This window comes from Triturus cristatus, chromosome 10, assembly GCF_964204655.1.
Source record: "Triturus cristatus chromosome 10, aTriCri1.1, whole genome shotgun sequence".
Classification (NCBI taxonomy): domain Eukaryota; kingdom Metazoa; phylum Chordata; class Amphibia; order Caudata; family Salamandridae; genus Triturus; species Triturus cristatus.
The window spans coordinates 655,323,341-655,341,035 of NC_140593.1; the positions used below are offsets into that span (position 1 = coordinate 655,323,341).

The 17,695-nt window shown below is 42.1% G+C and overlaps 1 protein-coding gene across 1 annotated transcript in view; it reads left to right on the forward strand.

The window, feature by feature from the left end:
• The first annotated feature begins 5,032 nt into the window (after positions 1-5,032).
• LOC146789860 (uncharacterized) overlaps positions 5,033-17,695 on the forward strand; it is a 31,016-nt gene continuing 18,353 nt past the window's right edge. Inside the window, exon 1 of the mRNA XM_085631212.1 lies at positions 5,033-5,507. Coding sequence (XP_085487338.1) covers positions 5,033-5,507 — 475 coding nt within the window. The remainder of the gene's footprint in view (positions 5,508-17,695) is intronic.

The window sequence follows — 17,695 nt, forward strand, 5'->3', positions numbered from 1 at the left end:
TTACGTACATCGGAAATACCGATTTCTAAATAGCGATTCGGTAAAATTCGGTAATTAGGAATCGGTATTTCCAAATTACCTACATATGGCCCCAAGTGTCGTGAAGAGGCTTCTTTCTTCGTTCTGTATAGTGATGTCCAGAAAGTTGATTGCCTCATTACTGAAGGACATGGTGAATTGTATGTCTTGATTGCGTGCATTCAGCCATGATCTGAATTCAGTTAAACTTTGTTCTGTGCCCGTTTCCATATTGATATGTTGTTCAAGTAGGGGTTAGTGGGGTCTTATAGATGTGTATCTTCGTAATCATCCATGTAGAGGTTGGACAAGCTGGGGGCGAATCTGGCCCCCATAGCCACGCCTTTACATTGCAGATAGTATGTGCTTTGGAAGATAAAGTAATTCTTTTTCATGGCTATTTTAAGTAGTTCAACCAGAAATTCAGTTGGAATCCATGTAGGTGCTGGTTGTTTATCCAAGTTCCTCTTTACTACTTCAAAGTATGTATGTATGTAGGGAATTTATAAAGCCCAGGAATCACCCCACAGGGGTATCTCCACGCTAACATAGAAAACAGAGCAGACTGACATAGCTTTCCGTAGCTCAGATCTTGAATAATTCCGTCTTCAGGAGTTTTCTGAAGCGCGTGAAGCTAGAGCATTTTCGAAGCTCCTCTGGCAAGGAGTTCCAATGTTTAGAGGCCAGGAAGGCAACTGTTTTACCTCTAGTTCGAATTTTCTTAAAGCGTGGGACCACCAGCCACTCTTTGCTTTCTGATCTAAGACACCGGTTCGGGCGATACAATTTAAACTCATCTGCCATATAACTCGGACATTTGCCAAAAACAGCTCTATGAGCAAGGCAGCAGAGCTTAAACTTTATTCTCTGGCGAATAGGAAGCCAATGAAGCGACTTCAGAAGTGGCCCGGAGGTGGTGCGAGGTGGTTTATTAAGGACTAAGCGTGCGGCCACATTTTTAACAATCTGTAATCTGCTAAGAAGGGCCTCATTTGAGGCGACCTATTATCAGAGCCTGAACTTGGGTTCTACGTACTGTTAGAGGTAGCCAGATGAACATTCTGTGCAAAAGGCTCAGGGTGCTATAACAGGTCCCAACGGTGGTCATTATTTGATCTTTCATTGATAGCCGTGCATCCAACTGGACTCCTAGATTTTTTGCCACCAAAGTAGGAGTGGGGGCGGGGCCTAACACCGTCGGCCTCCATGCAGGCGACCAGGAGGTAAGTGCAGGACCAAACAACAGGATTTCGGTTTTGGCCGCATTCAACTGCAGGAAATGATCCGTCATCCATTCAGCTATGGCAGACATGCCTTCAGCAAAACGCTGATCAACTGACTCCCTATCTTTATCAAAGCAAAGGAGTAATTGAGTATCGTCTGCATAAGAAAATGGCATGAAGCCAAACTTTCGGATGACTTTAGCAAGGGGGGCCACATAGATATTGAATAAAATCAGGCTCAAACAAGAGCCCTGGGGCATCCACTTACTGAGCTTCACCATACGTGAGTGGAGTGGGCCCAGATTGACAGTTTGCGTGCGCTGGTCCAAAAAACGAACAAGCCATTTAAGCGCCAGCTCCTGTAGACCGGTCTCTCTCAGTCGGAGTATCAATTTCTGATGAGAGACCGTGTCAAAGGCTGCGGTTAAGTCCAATAGGACCAGCATCACTCCTTTATTTTCATCTAAGGCCATTTTAATATAGTCCGTAACCCCAATGAGGGTTGTCTCCGTTGAGTGGTTAGATCTAAATCCGAACTGTGAAGGGTCAAGAATGCCATTAATCTCCAAGTATTCCGTTAACTGCGTGTTAACATGGCTCTCTGCCATATTACCCATTAAAGGAAGAAGCGAAATAGGACGGTAGTTGGAGAGCACTTCAGAGGACACCTGATCTTTCTTCTTAATGGGTATTAATTGAGCGGCCTTCCAGTCTAAAGGCACACTGCCTTCATATAGAGATGAGTTTAAGATCTCAGAAATGGGGGCAGCCAGAGAAGAGAAAACTTATGTGCAGACATAATATCCAGAAGAGAACCAGATTTAGCCTTTTTTAGCATGGCTTCCACTTGTGAAACGCCAATATATTTAAACTGTTTCAAACCATCTCCTGAGTCCAATCTCAGTACTAATTCGGAATTGACCGGTAGCCCCTGATCCATTTCTTGGGGGAATTGTTTATAGATCAAGTTGATTTTGTCATCAAAATATGTGGCTAGATTGTTACAGAGCCCCTGTGAAGGGATGCTCAACTGTACACATACAGTAGGATGGGTAAGGGTCTTAAGAATTTTATAAAGGTCTTTTGACATATTGCCTGCCTGGTCAAGTTTGGTTATAAAATGATCTTTACGTGCCTTTTTTAGGTTTCTATGATAGTTAGTAAGGGCTAGTTTAAATCTTAATTTGTCAGTCTCCAACTGGGATTTATGCCAAGACTTTTCTAAGTTTTTGCACCTGGATTTTTCACAGCGCAATACATCAGTATACCATTCTTCACTTTTTTTTTTCTCCTAGTATTACCAAGCTGGTTTGACATGGGCGCCAATGTATCAATCACCTCACTTAAGGATGTATTGAAGTTTTGTGGAGCTATCCATGCACTCGCTAAAAACAGGGGGAGTATAGATTTATCTAAGGATTCAGATGTGACCTAATGCCATTGTCTTTGAGGACCTTTCACAGAGCGTTCCATCAATAGGGGTCTACAATTACTCTGAATTTTGAATGGAATCATAAAATGATCTGACCATATTAATGGATAAGCAGGATCAGCAACAGTATGGGGGGATGTAGAGAGTATAATATCAAGTGTATGACCCGCTGAATGTGTGGGCCCAGAATGAATGGCTTGGTCCAGGGTGATGCTTGTGTATAATGAGCCGACATCCAGTGTGACCAGGAACTGAGTGTTTTTATCATAAGGTTGGCCTTCAATCAATTGTATGGTATGCATGGTGTCTCTTAGGTAGGAGCGTGTTTCCACCACGAAGGATTGCAGAAAGCTGTCTAGAAATTGGTTGAGAGGTTCCAAGATGGATCCGCAGCCCGATACGATAGGACGGCCAGGTGGATTGTGGAGGTCTTTGTGGATTTTGGGCAGTGTGTAAATGGTTGGTATTCTGGGTTCTGTTTTGTTTAAAAAATTGTGTTCGTGTTGTGATCGAAAGCTTTCTGTCAGACCTTGATTATGCAGCCCTTAAAGAAATTAATCCAGGTTGGTTAAATAGGAATTACTCTGCTTCAGTTTTAAGCGCCTAAACCTTCAACTAGAATCTGATCCAATGATTATTTAATCTTTTAGGCTAACTGTGGCTGATGCTCACGAACCACAACATGAATCACATGTCCATTGCAGAGACTTCATAGCAATCTGCGCCTTGGTAAGCCCAATTCGACTTAGAACAATTGTCCTTTGTTCTAACTTTTATCACACGCGTGACTTAGTTTTCCAATTCATCCTACAGGCTGCACCCCCAAACCCCCCCTTGTCCTGAGGAAGACCCACCTAGACGCTGATCACAAATTGCGCTATACTTTGGGTCGAAACGTCGACGTATCTCATATGTCAGCACAGTGCCCATGTGTTAAAATTGTAAAGACAAACAATTAATTTACTTTCCCAGCTTACTGCACCTTCATTTTTTGTTTTGTACATAGTGTTTTGTCTGTATAACTTGTCACCTCAGTCACTTGATTCTTTTGTGTGCAATCAAATATGTATATTGTCACAGCCTTGAATATTTGATATAACCTTAAATATACGATGTAAACCTTACCCCGGTGTGTGCTATACTTTCCTTTCCCTAAACATTTTTGAAACAGTTACAAGTAAATTGTCTCTTGAACTTTGCAAAGAAATTGAAATACCCGACAGAACCGTTTGTTTTGTTTAAAACTTGTTGTAGAGTCAGATGTTGTGTGATAAGGTCTTGTGGGGTGCTAACATGCAGGTTACTGCTGATATTTTTTATGCAAAGAAGATGGAGCCAATAGGGATAGCAAATACTGCTGCAGTCAGAATGGAAATGACTTGCACTTCGCACTGCCACTCTCAACACAAACAATAACATGCTCACCTTCATCACCATGACCACTGCATACTGGAATTTCTGAAAGTTTTCTTTTACCATATATGTTTGACACCCAGGCGCAAGGGTATCATCCTAACTACCTTCTACTGCGGAGCGGTCTTGAAAAAGCTGAGCTCGTTCGTTCGCCTTCTTCCATGAAGACAACTTCCATGATGAAGCAGGCTCAGCCTCGTGCTCTGCTCCTACCGCGGGTGACCCGGATGTTGGGGGTTATCCAGCCTCGCTTTCAATCATGAGTGCTTTCACTGTGGAACCGAGTGGAAGGAGCTTATCTCTCCGAAGGGCCAATGGTGTTGGTACACGGCGTTCATGAGTGTTTCCACTACTTTTCTACCCACAAGGGGTACATTCAGATACACCACATTGCTCGCTGTGCCTGAAGAACGAAGACACTTTGGTTAGAGACTAGTGTGCAGTGCTGGCAGCTTTTTCTTAGGTTTCTTGGCAAGATCAGATTTCTTAGTGTCATTTTGTCACCTCTTCTTGACTCTTGATTTATGGAAAGGGCCAGAGTCAATACAGTAAGAGAAGGACTGGGCTCTGCGTGCCTCTCGCCTACGTAAAGACATAGGGCCTCATTTATGAAAAGTGACGCAACTCTGCGCTGGCGCAGGGATGCGTCACAATTCCGTACGACATGCTGCGTCACTTTTTTCCGACATCGATGCGTCAAATTTATGGTTTGGCGCATCATGTCGTAAGTGATGATGAAAGTAAAAAAAAACACACGCAGACGCTGCCGTCTTGACGTAACCAAAACTGACGCAACTGCTGAAAAAGTGTCGTAAGTCAGATTCACGTATTCTGACGCAAGTCAACTTTGCCCTGCACCACTTTTACGTTGCGTCAGTATTCGGAAAATAGCTAAAAATACACGCATCCACCTATAAACTCATTTCTTGAGGCAAATATAACTACCATGGAGTATGAAGGAGACAACAGCAGTCAAGATAACCTCCCACATGCCAGCCAGGATGTCCAGCCCAAAACCCAGGGGAAGAGGAAGAGGAAAGTAAATTTCAGTGTGGAGGAAAACGAAATACTCATTAATGAGGTAACAGACCACCAACACCAGCTGTTTGTCAACTCAAAGTTGCCATTATCTAAAAAAGAGGCCATTTGGCAGTCCATATTGACAAAGGTCAACTGTGTGGCCCAATCAAAGAGGACAGCGACCGATATAAAGAAACGCTGGCATGACATCAAGCGCAGGACAAAAGAAAAAATGGCACAAAATCGGAAGGAAGCAATGAAGACTGGAGGAGGCAGCCCAGCACACCAGGAAGAGCTGGATGCCGTTGAGGAGCGGGTTGCGGCTGTCATCCCAGATGAGTTGGTGGCAGGACTTCCAGGACAGGAGAGTGCTGAGTATGAGGAACTGCATGACACACAGGGTAAGTTGTTACAAAGGGCAATGTTGGTAACAAGTTAATGTTGTGCAGTGCATTTACTAAGGTACCAGGCCTCATTAGTGACATGCGTTGTGCAAAGGGAAGTCATGCATGTCAATAACAGTGAAGTGTCACATAAAAGCCTTGTACCCTGGACAGTCAGATGTTGCACAGTTCAATCCAGGTCTCTCATGTACATCACAATACATATGTCAAAAGCGCAGTACCAGCCCACTGCCACACCTGTGAATTGCCACATGCAGGTGCAAACACAACAGAACCCATATGAAATACAAGCCCCACAACACCCTACAACAGACATAGGGTGCCTCATTTATGATGCTGGACTGGCACCACTGTGCTGCCAGGATGTCACTCTTATTATGTACTGGTGGCACAATGTGCTACAGGCATAATAATAGGGCAAGGAAAGCCACGTCACATGAAATTGGCATCATTCACGCATTAAAGTGCGTGAAAGGGGTATTCCATGGGTGTTGCTGGGGGTGTTCCCAGAAACATCCTTGTCCAATTGACAATGCCCAAGATCAACGTGAAATTGTAACTCTGAGGCAGTGCAATAAACATATGCCTCACAAGGGGAGGCGTACGGGAGGCACAACCAGGATAATTATTTTTGTTCCCTCTTGTCTATCCTCTACATAAATGTGCTGCATTCAACAGTACACTTAGAAAGAGGAAAAAGCATCTTGTGACTGGTTCATGCAGGAAGGTTTCCCTTCCATGCACACAAACAATCATCCCCTGCAACTCAGGCACCCTTGCACCAGGGTGCAAAGGAGCCTGCATTGGTGCACGGCAGAGCATTGTGTACTGGTGCTGGGGAAAAGGGCATGAATGTGCCGTATGCAACAGATACTGAGCATCCCTGCACTTTCTTTCAGTTGTAGAGCAGGGCAGCAAGGCGTGTTGCACAGCCCAATGGCAAAACCCACTTAAAATATGCACATGGTGCAGTATCCTCAGGTTATGTCCTTATGTTCCCTTTCACCTTTTACCTAGCTGCTCAGCCAGTGTGAGTATGCCGTGTAGAATGTCAGTGTGATTGACATTCTACAAACACTTGGGGCCAGCCCACTACACAAGGTCTCACACATTATCCACTAGCAACACTGGAGTATCACCTGTGACACATTTCATAACTGAAAATCTAGAGGTGCAAGGCGCAGGTGAAAAAGCTGTATTGGAACATTTGAGGAATAACACATCACCACTTGTGCGTCCCTTCATGATTCAAACTGGTGACACAATGGTTCAGCACCCATTTTCAAGCCCATGCAGAGTCACCCTGTGTGGCTTCCTGAGCCCTTGTCATTATGTTTACCTTACAGCCAGTACAATGCGGGACTGTGTTGAAACATGTGTGTTGACGTTTAGGTGTTGACACAACATCCAGGATGTACTACACACAGTGTGTTTAAAGTAGAAGTGAGAGTGACCCCTTTGACCAACCAGGGGAATAGGGTGCTACTTTAGGGTAGAAAGAGATTTCCCGTGGTGCAAAATAGTATAGAAATTAACTAAGTTGTTCTAAACAGAAGCACAAACATAAGCCCATGTGTTAGGATATGTCTGATTGATATAATTCATACCACTATGCAATTTTAAAAAACATCATATTTTATTAAAAACCAGTTAAAAACACATAATACAAAAACAGTTTTTGATACTGTCAAGAATTGTGCCTATTGCCAATAAACAGATAAGTTCTGCTGAATCAAAGAGCACAACAAATACGTCTTACTTGGGTGTAGTTTTACAGACCCGGCAGTACACAATGACTGTGCCCATCGATTAACAAACTCATAAACCGGAAGTGGAGAGACAAAAATAGACAGTACAATTTGTCATTAAATAACACATCTGCTAATGAATCTCAACAGAGCTTTTCCTATACACAATATGTAGATACAGTGTCTATCAGAAAAGCTGATCCCACAGATTATGTTGTAGTGTTGCGTCGACGCGTTTCGATGGTTTAATCTAATTGTCCATCTTTTTCAAGACAAAGATTGTCTCATCCTCTCAATTATTGTAGGCACTGATTGGTTGCTGTTGCGGTAAACTCCTGTTAACAAATGTATCAATAGTGCAAAATTACGTTTATGGCAAGCAATGATCACTTAAAAACGTCTGCATTGTAAATTATTAAAATGGTCTTATATATAACACATTGTTTAGTCATGTTTGGATTTCTGTTATCCTATCAAATGGGCCATTCAAACATACAGGACTCAAGAATTTGTGAGTCTTGCGTGTAGGAGGATTTTAGGAATCTAGGGGTTACCTTATATCATGTCTTGAGTTCTTCAAGTTCGAGGATTGTCTATTTATTCTTGTAATTTTATCAACAACATCTGAAAAAACAATAGGTGAGTCAGCCTTGAAGTTGGCCGGATCTTAATAGTCCTATCTTGCATTCACCTAACATCCTTAGCCTCTTAATCTGCTTTAAAAACCACCATATATTTTAAATAGAATTGCCCTCAACCTTTTTATGACTAATACGTCTCTACTAGAAAAGAGGCAAATATTATTTTTAAATTTAAACACCAAGTCAGCCTCCGAATTTAAATATTCCTTATTTTTTACACTTTTTATATCACGGAGTATTCATAGCATGCTAAATCTCATCACCTTATTAAGATCCGGCCAACTTCAAGGCTGACTCACCTAGTGATCATTGCTTGCCATAAACGTAATTTTGCACTATTGATACATTTGTTAACAGGAGTTTACCGCAACGGCAACCAATCAGTGCCTACAATAATTGAGAGGATGAGACAATCCTTGTCTTGAAAAAGATGGACAATTAGATTAAACCATCGAAACGCGTCGACGCAACACTACAACATAATCTGTGGGAACAGCTTTTCTGATAGACACTGTATCTACATATTGTGTATAGGAAAAGCTCTGTTGAGATTCATTAGCAGATGTGTTATTTAATGACAAATTGTACTGTCTATTTTTGTCTCTCCACTTCCGGTTTATGAGTTTGTTAATCGATGGGCACAGTCATTGTGTACTGCCGGGTCTGTAAAACTACACCCAAGTAAGACGTATTTGTTGTGCTCTTTGATTCAGCAGAACTTATCTGTTTATTGGCAATAGGCACAATTCTTGACAGGATCAAAAACTGTTTTTGTATTATGTGTTTTTAACTGGTTTTTAATAAAATATGATGTTTTTTTAAATTGCATAGTGGTATGAATTATATCAATCAGACATATCCTAACACATGGGCTTATGTTTGTGCTTCTGTTTAGAACAACTTAGTTAATTTCTATACTATTTTGCACCACGGGAAATCTCTTTCTACCCTACACACAGTGTGAGCAATCTTAATATCTCATTCTGGACTGGTCAGTGGTGCAATGAGGCTGTGCTACCCTGTATCAAAATAAAAGCTGTGAAATGTGTGCAATCCCCATGCTACAGTGCATCCATAAACTTTGGGCCTGTGTGGTACAGAATGGTCTGCCATGTGCCAATCGACGCATCCTTGCATTATGTTGCAAGGGTGCCTGGGAAGTGGGCCTGATTTAGTCTGTGCCGGAATGGAAGCATACCTGCTCCTAATCTATTCTAAATAGCAAATTACATGAAAGATGTATATTGCGGGATGCAGCACAAATGTTACATGGTGACAAGATACATCAAGAAACTATTTTCACTTCACAGTGCCTCCATAGTATAATGCAGGTGTCTGGACAGTGTTGTTACACCAGCAAAAAATGTTGATACTTGACCTTGTGGTAACATCAACAGTGTTCTTTGATGCATATAGAGACCTTTGAGGATTCCATAGGGGCACATTGGCTGAAAGTTACAGCTGACTGTACCTCACATCTCAGCATATTATTAGTGATGCATCAGTGATGTCAAATGTACAAAAAATTGTCCTGAATGTCAGCCACAATTGCACATGAAGGTCCACTTACAATCCAAAAAGTAACCTACTCTGCAAGGCAGGCACATTGTTCAACAAACATAATGGCACATTCATCAGCTCATGTTGTGCTGCTGGTAAGTGCAGTTAGATTTATTGTGTTGCTTCACTTGGCTAACACTTCATGGATGAGCGACACACAGTGTGCCACAATCTGCAACACATATCACTGGACATAAAGGAAATCATGCCTCTCAGTGTTAATCAGGAATGTATCTTTCCTTGCAAAACAACAATTACTCTTGCAACTGAGTAAAACCTGCAACATGCCATATGGGTGACTACACTGGTGTAAAGCTGCTGCCTGTTACATGCCGCAGGCTCAATGGTCTGGACTGTTGCATATCTACCATACAGGTCTCATTCTTCTAAGTGTACAAGTACACAAAGGCAGTGCAGTGTGACATTTTGCAAAGCTGCTGGGCATTACATGCTGGGAATTGATGTGCCTATGACAGCTAATTGCATTGACCGAAGCTGTGCGGAATGTACATCTCATCATATTAGTTCTGGCAATGCCTATCACATAACATGTGTAGCAATGCAAGTCACCCCTGTTTGGTTTGCCATGCGTAACTTCAAATGTCCATAATACAAACCTCTCAGTGCCTCAAAGGTGTGGTCTGCGTGTGTTGCCTAGTGTGTCCCAAACATGACATAGTCAATCTAACCAAAACAAGGGGGTCATGTAGAAGGTCCTTGGCGCAGCAGGTGTGTCACTGTCAAAATGGGAAGAAGTGATGTACCGGTGGTACTAGGGGATAGTAAATAAGCTCCCTAGTGCCTCTATTTGTTGCTAGTTTTACTAGGTGTACCATTCCAAAAATCACTTTGGAAATGCCCATAGGAAGGCTAACTCTGTCCATCTTCAGACTGTCCCTGGGTTACATCTGTTGCTAAGTGGTAACATGACTGATACTGCAGCACATAGAAAACTCATATGTATGTAAGGGATGTGGGTCACCTGGAATGCATGCCAATTCTACAAATGATACAACTACGTAACTCTAAGGTTCAAGGATTCCTGCTCCTGTTCATGGAATTTCATAACTGATGCCACCACATGTGAAAATAGCAAAAAATGGAGCTCTCACCTACAATATGCATCATCATGAGTGTACTTTGAACCATTGACCCGTACAGCTAGATCTCATCATTATCGAACTGACTGGAGAATAGATATGATGCACAGCGTGTGATAGGGATCCTACCATAGTGAGGGTATCATCAAGGACGAAACAGTATCTACAGTATCTATGGCATTTATGAATAAGTAACACAGAGAAATAAGACTCATGCTTGTGACCCATCCCAATACAAATAATCAGGACAAACTTACTGGAAGGATAATATGGTGTACAAATAATAGAAAAGGACAGAAGTATATTGGGCTGAAGTCTATTTAATAAATAGAGGTCTGGAATCGTCATTCCATTAGAAGATTAAATAACTAACAACACCACCTGATCCAAGAAGGAGATCCCTCTTTGCCTCAATAAATCTAAGGTGTTTTTAAATTTGTTTTCTGGCACAAACATTAGGAAACAAGAGAGTTCTAAAAATGCAATCTTGATAAAGATGGGACAATAATTTGCTATCCCATCAAAACGCGTCAATGATTTTTCTACACAATCCGAGTACCTGCTGGAACCACAGATTATGAATCAATTGTAGAATCTAGTTCTAGCTGGTGTCCATTGTTGCATCACGGATGTGTGTGTGATGACAAAGTCAGAAGTCTTCTCTTATAAGTACTCTCTTTATGTGATTTTAAAGTCTTGCGTAATAGTGTTGATTCTAGATTGGATTTTTTTTTTTTATTTTTTATTTTTTTTTATTGAATTTTTCTAAAGTTTTTCCTTACATCCATCAATAATCCATCATTATCACAGCATAATACAGTATATTGCTTTTTGAAAAATAACCCTACAGACAATATTAATTCAACCAATATTCACATTATATTACATCTCTTTACATATATATGTGATCAACTATATCATAAAGGTATTTAAACTAACAATCAATCCAACATCCTTAAATTAACACCATTCCCTGCTTCCATATTCTTACAGGCTCCCAGATTTTTAATCCAAGCTGCCTCTTCTTTTTACCCTTACGTGCATAGATTGCTTTTTCTATATTATAAGCAGACAATAAACTTGCCAACCACTGACGCATGTCCGGAGGTCTTACATCCAGCCAAGCCCTGGCAATCATTAATCTATATACTGCCATTGCTATAAAGAGGAATTCCCGATGTGGGACCGATGGGTCTGTACTAATCCCAAGTAGCACTAAGGTTGGTGAAAGCGCAACTCGGATGCCTAAGTGTGTAGCTAAAAACATTTCCAGATCCCGTTTTAATGTGTATAACTGAGGACAAGATGCAAATATATGAATAATATCTGCTCCAACGGAGTTGCATCTTGCACAACTCGTCCCACTGGTACCTCCCCATTGTTGAATTCTAGCAGGAGTATGATACAGAGCATATATTGTTTTATAATGCTGGGCCTGAAGTGGGGCTGAACACAAAACGGTATATCCCAAAGTCAATGATTCCTGAAAAAATCCCGACTCGATGGGCAGCTTCTCCACCCATTTATTAGCAAACTTATCGATATCATCTGTTTTAGTTTCTACTAATGTTGCATAAAAACCACGTATTGTACAGCCCTGCCCCCTGCTTATTTTGTCCAATATTACATTATTCCCAAAGCCAGCAGGCCCCCCTTTCTTAGTATTCAGAAAACTCCTAATTTGGAGATATTTAAAAAAAATTCTAGTATCCAACTGGTACTTAGTTCTTAAGACCTCAAACTGTACAACGCCCTCTTGTCCCATCATGTCCCCTATCTGCACTATCCCTTTACTCGTCCATTCTGCCATAACATTATCTGCGAAAATCATTTCCGGGAACGATTTATTCCGATATAGTCGAGTATATCTGTTTATCCTACCCATACCAAATTTTTCCCTAAATGCATTCCAAATCTTAATAACTGCGCTAACAGTCTTAAACCTAGTCCTCTTGTAATATGAAAAATCAATACAGTTCAAAAAACAATTTCCAACGTCTTCGCCAAAAACCACTGCGTAAATATCCATGGAGCTATTAATATCCCAACAATCGTGTAACCCCCCCCCAATTAGACCCTGCATATATTGTAACGCTGCGGCCCAATAGTACAACCTAAAATCTGGTGCACCCCACCCGCCCCTTTCTCTAGAAAGAGAAATAAATTTATAAGCCCTACGTGTTTTCCCCTGAGCCCAAATAAATCTATTCAAAATTAACTCTAATGCATGAAACCACCTAGCTTCAAAAAACAAAGGTATGGATCTGAAAAAGTAAAGAAATTTTGGCAATATTAACATCTTAATAACATTTGTACACCCAACCAAAGATAAATGAAGATTATTCATTCGTTCCAGTTCTACTCGTACAGTTGCCATAAGAGGGGTCATATTCTGCTCTACCACATTCTCCACCTCAGCAGAAATCTGAACCCCAAGATATACTGCTGATTTTACAACTCGATTGTCAATACAATGCGTATACTTATTTTTAACAATCTGTGTCTTAGTACTATTAATTTTATATCCTGACAACTGTCCAAAATATTGAGCCTCAGCGTCCACCTCCCTAATAGCCTCCGATGGATTAGATGTTATGATGGCTACATCGTCTGCATACGCCAACATTTTACAGGCTCTTCCATTTATTGAGACTACAGGTATCTTAACATTGGCCTCTAGTTTACGTAAATATGGGTCAATAAAAAGGGCAAATAATAATGGGGATGACGGGCAACCCTGTCTCGTCCCTCTGCTTATCCTAAATGTTGAGGAGTACCCTCTATTGGCTCTTATCCTAGCTTTAGGGTTCCTATATAATGTCTGTATTGCTCGTATATACCCCTCCCCTATATCAAACCATCTCATGATTACCCAAAGGTAATCCCAGGAAACCCTATCAAACGCCTTATCTGCGTCTAAGAATAAGGCTGCCATAGGGTTTCCCAGGACTACCGTTGCATCAAATAGTGTGATCAGCCGCCTAATATGATGGGTGGTACCTTTCCCCGGAATAAACCCGTGCTGTGTTGAACTAACTATACTCTCAATAACTCTACCAAGTCTTTTAGCCATAATCTTAGAAAATATCTTAACGTCTGCATTTATTAACGTGATTGGTCTATAAGAACCGGGGAGTATCGAGGACTTTCCTTTCTTCAGGATTACTATAATATCTGCTCCCCCCCATGAATCCGGAATTGATTCCCCTCTCTGTGCTAACCTCAGAATATTAAAAAAGTCCTTAATTATGATATGTTGGAATACCTTATAAAACTCAAGTGGGATTTGGTCGGGACCAGATGCTTTACCTGAAGGTAGCTCATTCAGTGCTGTTTTCACTTCATCCAGCTGTAAAGGTAAGTCTAAAGCCATTTTCTCTTCCTGCAGTAGTTTGGGTGAAGCTATATTTCTAGTATACCCTTCAACATCAACATCAATTAAATGAGTACCACCCTCTCGTGAATACAAATGTGAGTAAAATTGCCTAAAGACTTCTCTAACGGCATCAGGATCTGTGACCAGATTACCCTGCCCATCTATAATCTCCTTAATGTCTGCCGCAGCTATTTTCTGTCTTGTACGGACAGCTAGTATGTGCCCCACCTTCTCGCTTAATTCATATGAATTCTCTTTCCTTGTTAAGTAGTTAACTGCTGTTTTTGTTGCAATACTCTCCATAGTTTCGGATTTAATCAGCATGATTTTAAGCAGAAGATCCTCTAAAGGTAGTTTTAATCGAATTCCCTGTATCAGTTCATTCTCTAAATTCCCTAGCTCCTTAATCAAGTCATCTAATCTTGTTTTATCCAACTTACGTTTATAACCAGTATAACTAAGAGTCTCCCCTCTGATACCTGCTTTAAACGTATCCCAAACCATTCCTGGGGCTGCTGTTCCTCGATTTATTGCCCAGAAACTCTCTATCCATATGCTCATATGTTCTCTGTATCCTTCATCTTTTAATACTGCTCTCTCAAATGTCCACTGTGAGCTTTTCCTTTGAGTCTGCCCTATATTCACTTCTAGGATCAGGGAATTATGGTCTGAAACAATCCTAGGTTGCTTTTCCATCAATAATCCTGAACTAAGGGAGCTGGAGATTAAAAAATAATCAAGTCTAACCATAACTTGGTGTGGCGCAGAGAAGAAGGTGCTACCTTCCCGATGGGGATATAGCTTAACCCATGGATCAATTAGGGAGTTGTGGTGCGTCATATCAGATAGGGCTCTGAACATCTTCTTCTTTCTGCCAATATATTTTCCCCCTCCCTGTGCAAATGAACTACCTGGATCATGTATATTAAAGTCACCACAACATATTATAGGTTCTGACCATTGAGCCAGCTCAGTATCTAAAAATTGAAAGACCTCCGGGTCATCCTCAGTGGAACCATATAATGTAACTACCGTGCACTTTGCTCCTTTATATATTATTTCCACCAATACCCATCTCCCCCATTGATCCTCTTTTTTTCTATTTACAACAACATCCCTGTCTTTGGCTAGGATTGCGACTCCCCTTGTTTTAGTTCCCTGTTTAGAAGATGCCAACAAATGGAACCCCAGTTGCTCCAGAAGATATCCCTTTCCTCCCTCAATATGTGTTTCTTGAAGACACAAGATATCAACCCGGAGAGTTTTAATTAAAGCAGCCACTCTCAATCTTTTGTTAACATCATTTAGCCCACATATATTAATTGAAGCAATTCTACACGACATTAAAATACATCGAGCAAACCCCTACTTAGAAAAACCAATACTTTAAGGTGACAAAAATAAACATTAATTGATATTTGTGAATCTGCATTGTGATATATACTGTACAAAATGCTGTGAACAATGCTTAACTTACAAAACCGATCCCCCCCCTCCCCTTAACCCTCCCTTCCTTCCTCGAGCCACCGCCCCCCCACCCCCACCCCCCCAGCTACAGGCAAATAGGTCAATCCTGACCTATGTGTGGTCGCCTGATAACAGCAGACATGTCGCCCCTCCCCCCCCTCCTAGATCGTAAGCCTACTTGCCCCCTCTCTCTATCTCGACCAGAATAATAATAATACCCAGCCTCAATATAAACACCATCAAATTTGATAGAAGAAACTTAAATTAAAGTTTTGAGAGAGTTCCAAGCCCCAGAATTCCTAAATAAGACTAAAATATCTATAAATCACCTACCCCTCCTTCTTCCCCTTGAGCTCATCGATATACAACTGGACTTTTATCTCAGAGGTAAACATCTTAATGTTTCCATTGACAATGATCTTAAGTCTTGCAGGATAAAGTAAAAATGCTTCATGACCCAGCTTCTGTATTGGGGCTATCAGTTGTCTAAGACGCCACCTCCTCTCCACCGTGACGTGACAAAAGTCAGGCCTTGCAAAAAACGTGGCCCCCTCATAACTTCGCCTTGCCTCTGGTTTTGCCTTATTCAAAATCTCTTGCCTGGCCAAAAAAGTTCCCATATATATAAGGATAGCCCTAGGTTTTTGAACCTGTGACCCCCCATATATCTTCCTTTGTAGCAATGGGAATCGGTGAGCCCTCTGCACCTCGTTCTCCCAATCCCATTTAGTAACATCTGGAAAAGCCCCCCTTAACAGACTTATTACATAAGCTCTTATGTTCTCTCCCTCGAGTCCTTCGGCAACCCCTAGTAATCTAATGTTGTTCTGACGCTGCCGATTTTCATAGTCTTCCAGTTTCCACCTTATGTCTTCTGACATCTTTTCCTGCGATTCCTTGAAAGTCTGCCATCGAGAAACATCATCCTCTAGTCTAGATGTACGCTCCTCCACATGCGATACTCTATCCGCCAATTCCTCATATACTTTATTCATTTTTCGCATGGAGCTCTGTATCTTTTTTGTCGCCACCTTAGCTCTTCGGCTTTCAGTTCTAGCCTCTGCTTGCATCTGGATAAGAGTCTTGTACAGTAACCCCAATGAGGGTGCTGAAGTAGAGGCACCCTCATTCACAACCTCTTTGACCCCCCCCTCAGCCTCCTCTTCCTGATACAATGAAGCCGTTGCAGAATAATCCCAGCAAAGCTTAGGATCAGATGCTTGAAGTAGAGGGCTATTTAGGGAGTCTGTTTTAGCTCGCCTTTTCATTCTCTGGGGTTTAGCATGACCTGGCGGTGCCTTCTGAACTGAGGATTTTTCTGCGGAGTCTGAGTCAGTACCTGAAACAGAGCTTACATCTTGACTTCCGTCACCCAGCTCACTAGAAAGGTAGGATTCTGAATCAGAATCCTCATTCACTGAAAAAAAGCACTCCCCATCGGGTGTTGCCGGGACCGCTTTCCCAGGGATACTCCTAGTTGCTAGACCTCCCGTTTTTATGTCCCCAGTCAGTGTCCCACCAACATTCGTTTTTTGTGTTGTCTTACTTAGTCCTTGAACAAGGGAGTCGCTCCGTTTTTCTGAGCCCATCTCCTCACCCGTGCATGCCTCTGCTTCCACCTCTGCATCTTCCTGCTTGTTCTGTCTCTGCCGTTGCTTCCGGGTCTGCTCAGAGTCTAACGGCCCTGCTGCTCCCTGTAGTGCAGTCGATGCCTGAGGATACGCGGGCTCTGAGACCTTCACTGCGAACGACTCCTTAACTGAAGGCTGTCTAAGAGTCGGGTCCTTTCCTGGGGCGCTTCCTTTCGACGTGACAATCTCCTGGCAACCGCTTATGCTGCTGATGCCGCCATTATCGAGCCCTGCGTCTGCCGGTTTCGGACCCTTACGAAGCAGCGAGGGCGGTCGGCCGGCAAACATCGAAGCCTCCTTGTCTTTCTCCTTTACGAAATTTCCTTTACCATCCGCTGCTGGCGGCTGTGCTCGTTTAGCTGCCCCGGTGTCTCTCGCGGGTTTGGATACTTTGGGAGGCATATTTCTTTCGAGTTTTCCCGGCTGATTTTCACATCGAAAAGGGAACAGTCCACTGCCGAGTAATGCTCTTGTCTTAGTAACCCACCGAAGCGCCAAAATCTCGACACTCAGGTAGGAGAGGTTTATTTTACTATTCATTCCAGCATTCTTCTAGGTTACCTTATTTTCCCCTTGTTGTGGGCAAAATTAAGGAGGGTGGTTTGGAGCGACTGTGTACTGCAGTCAGTCGGTGGCCATCTTGCCAATGATGGTCGCCTAGA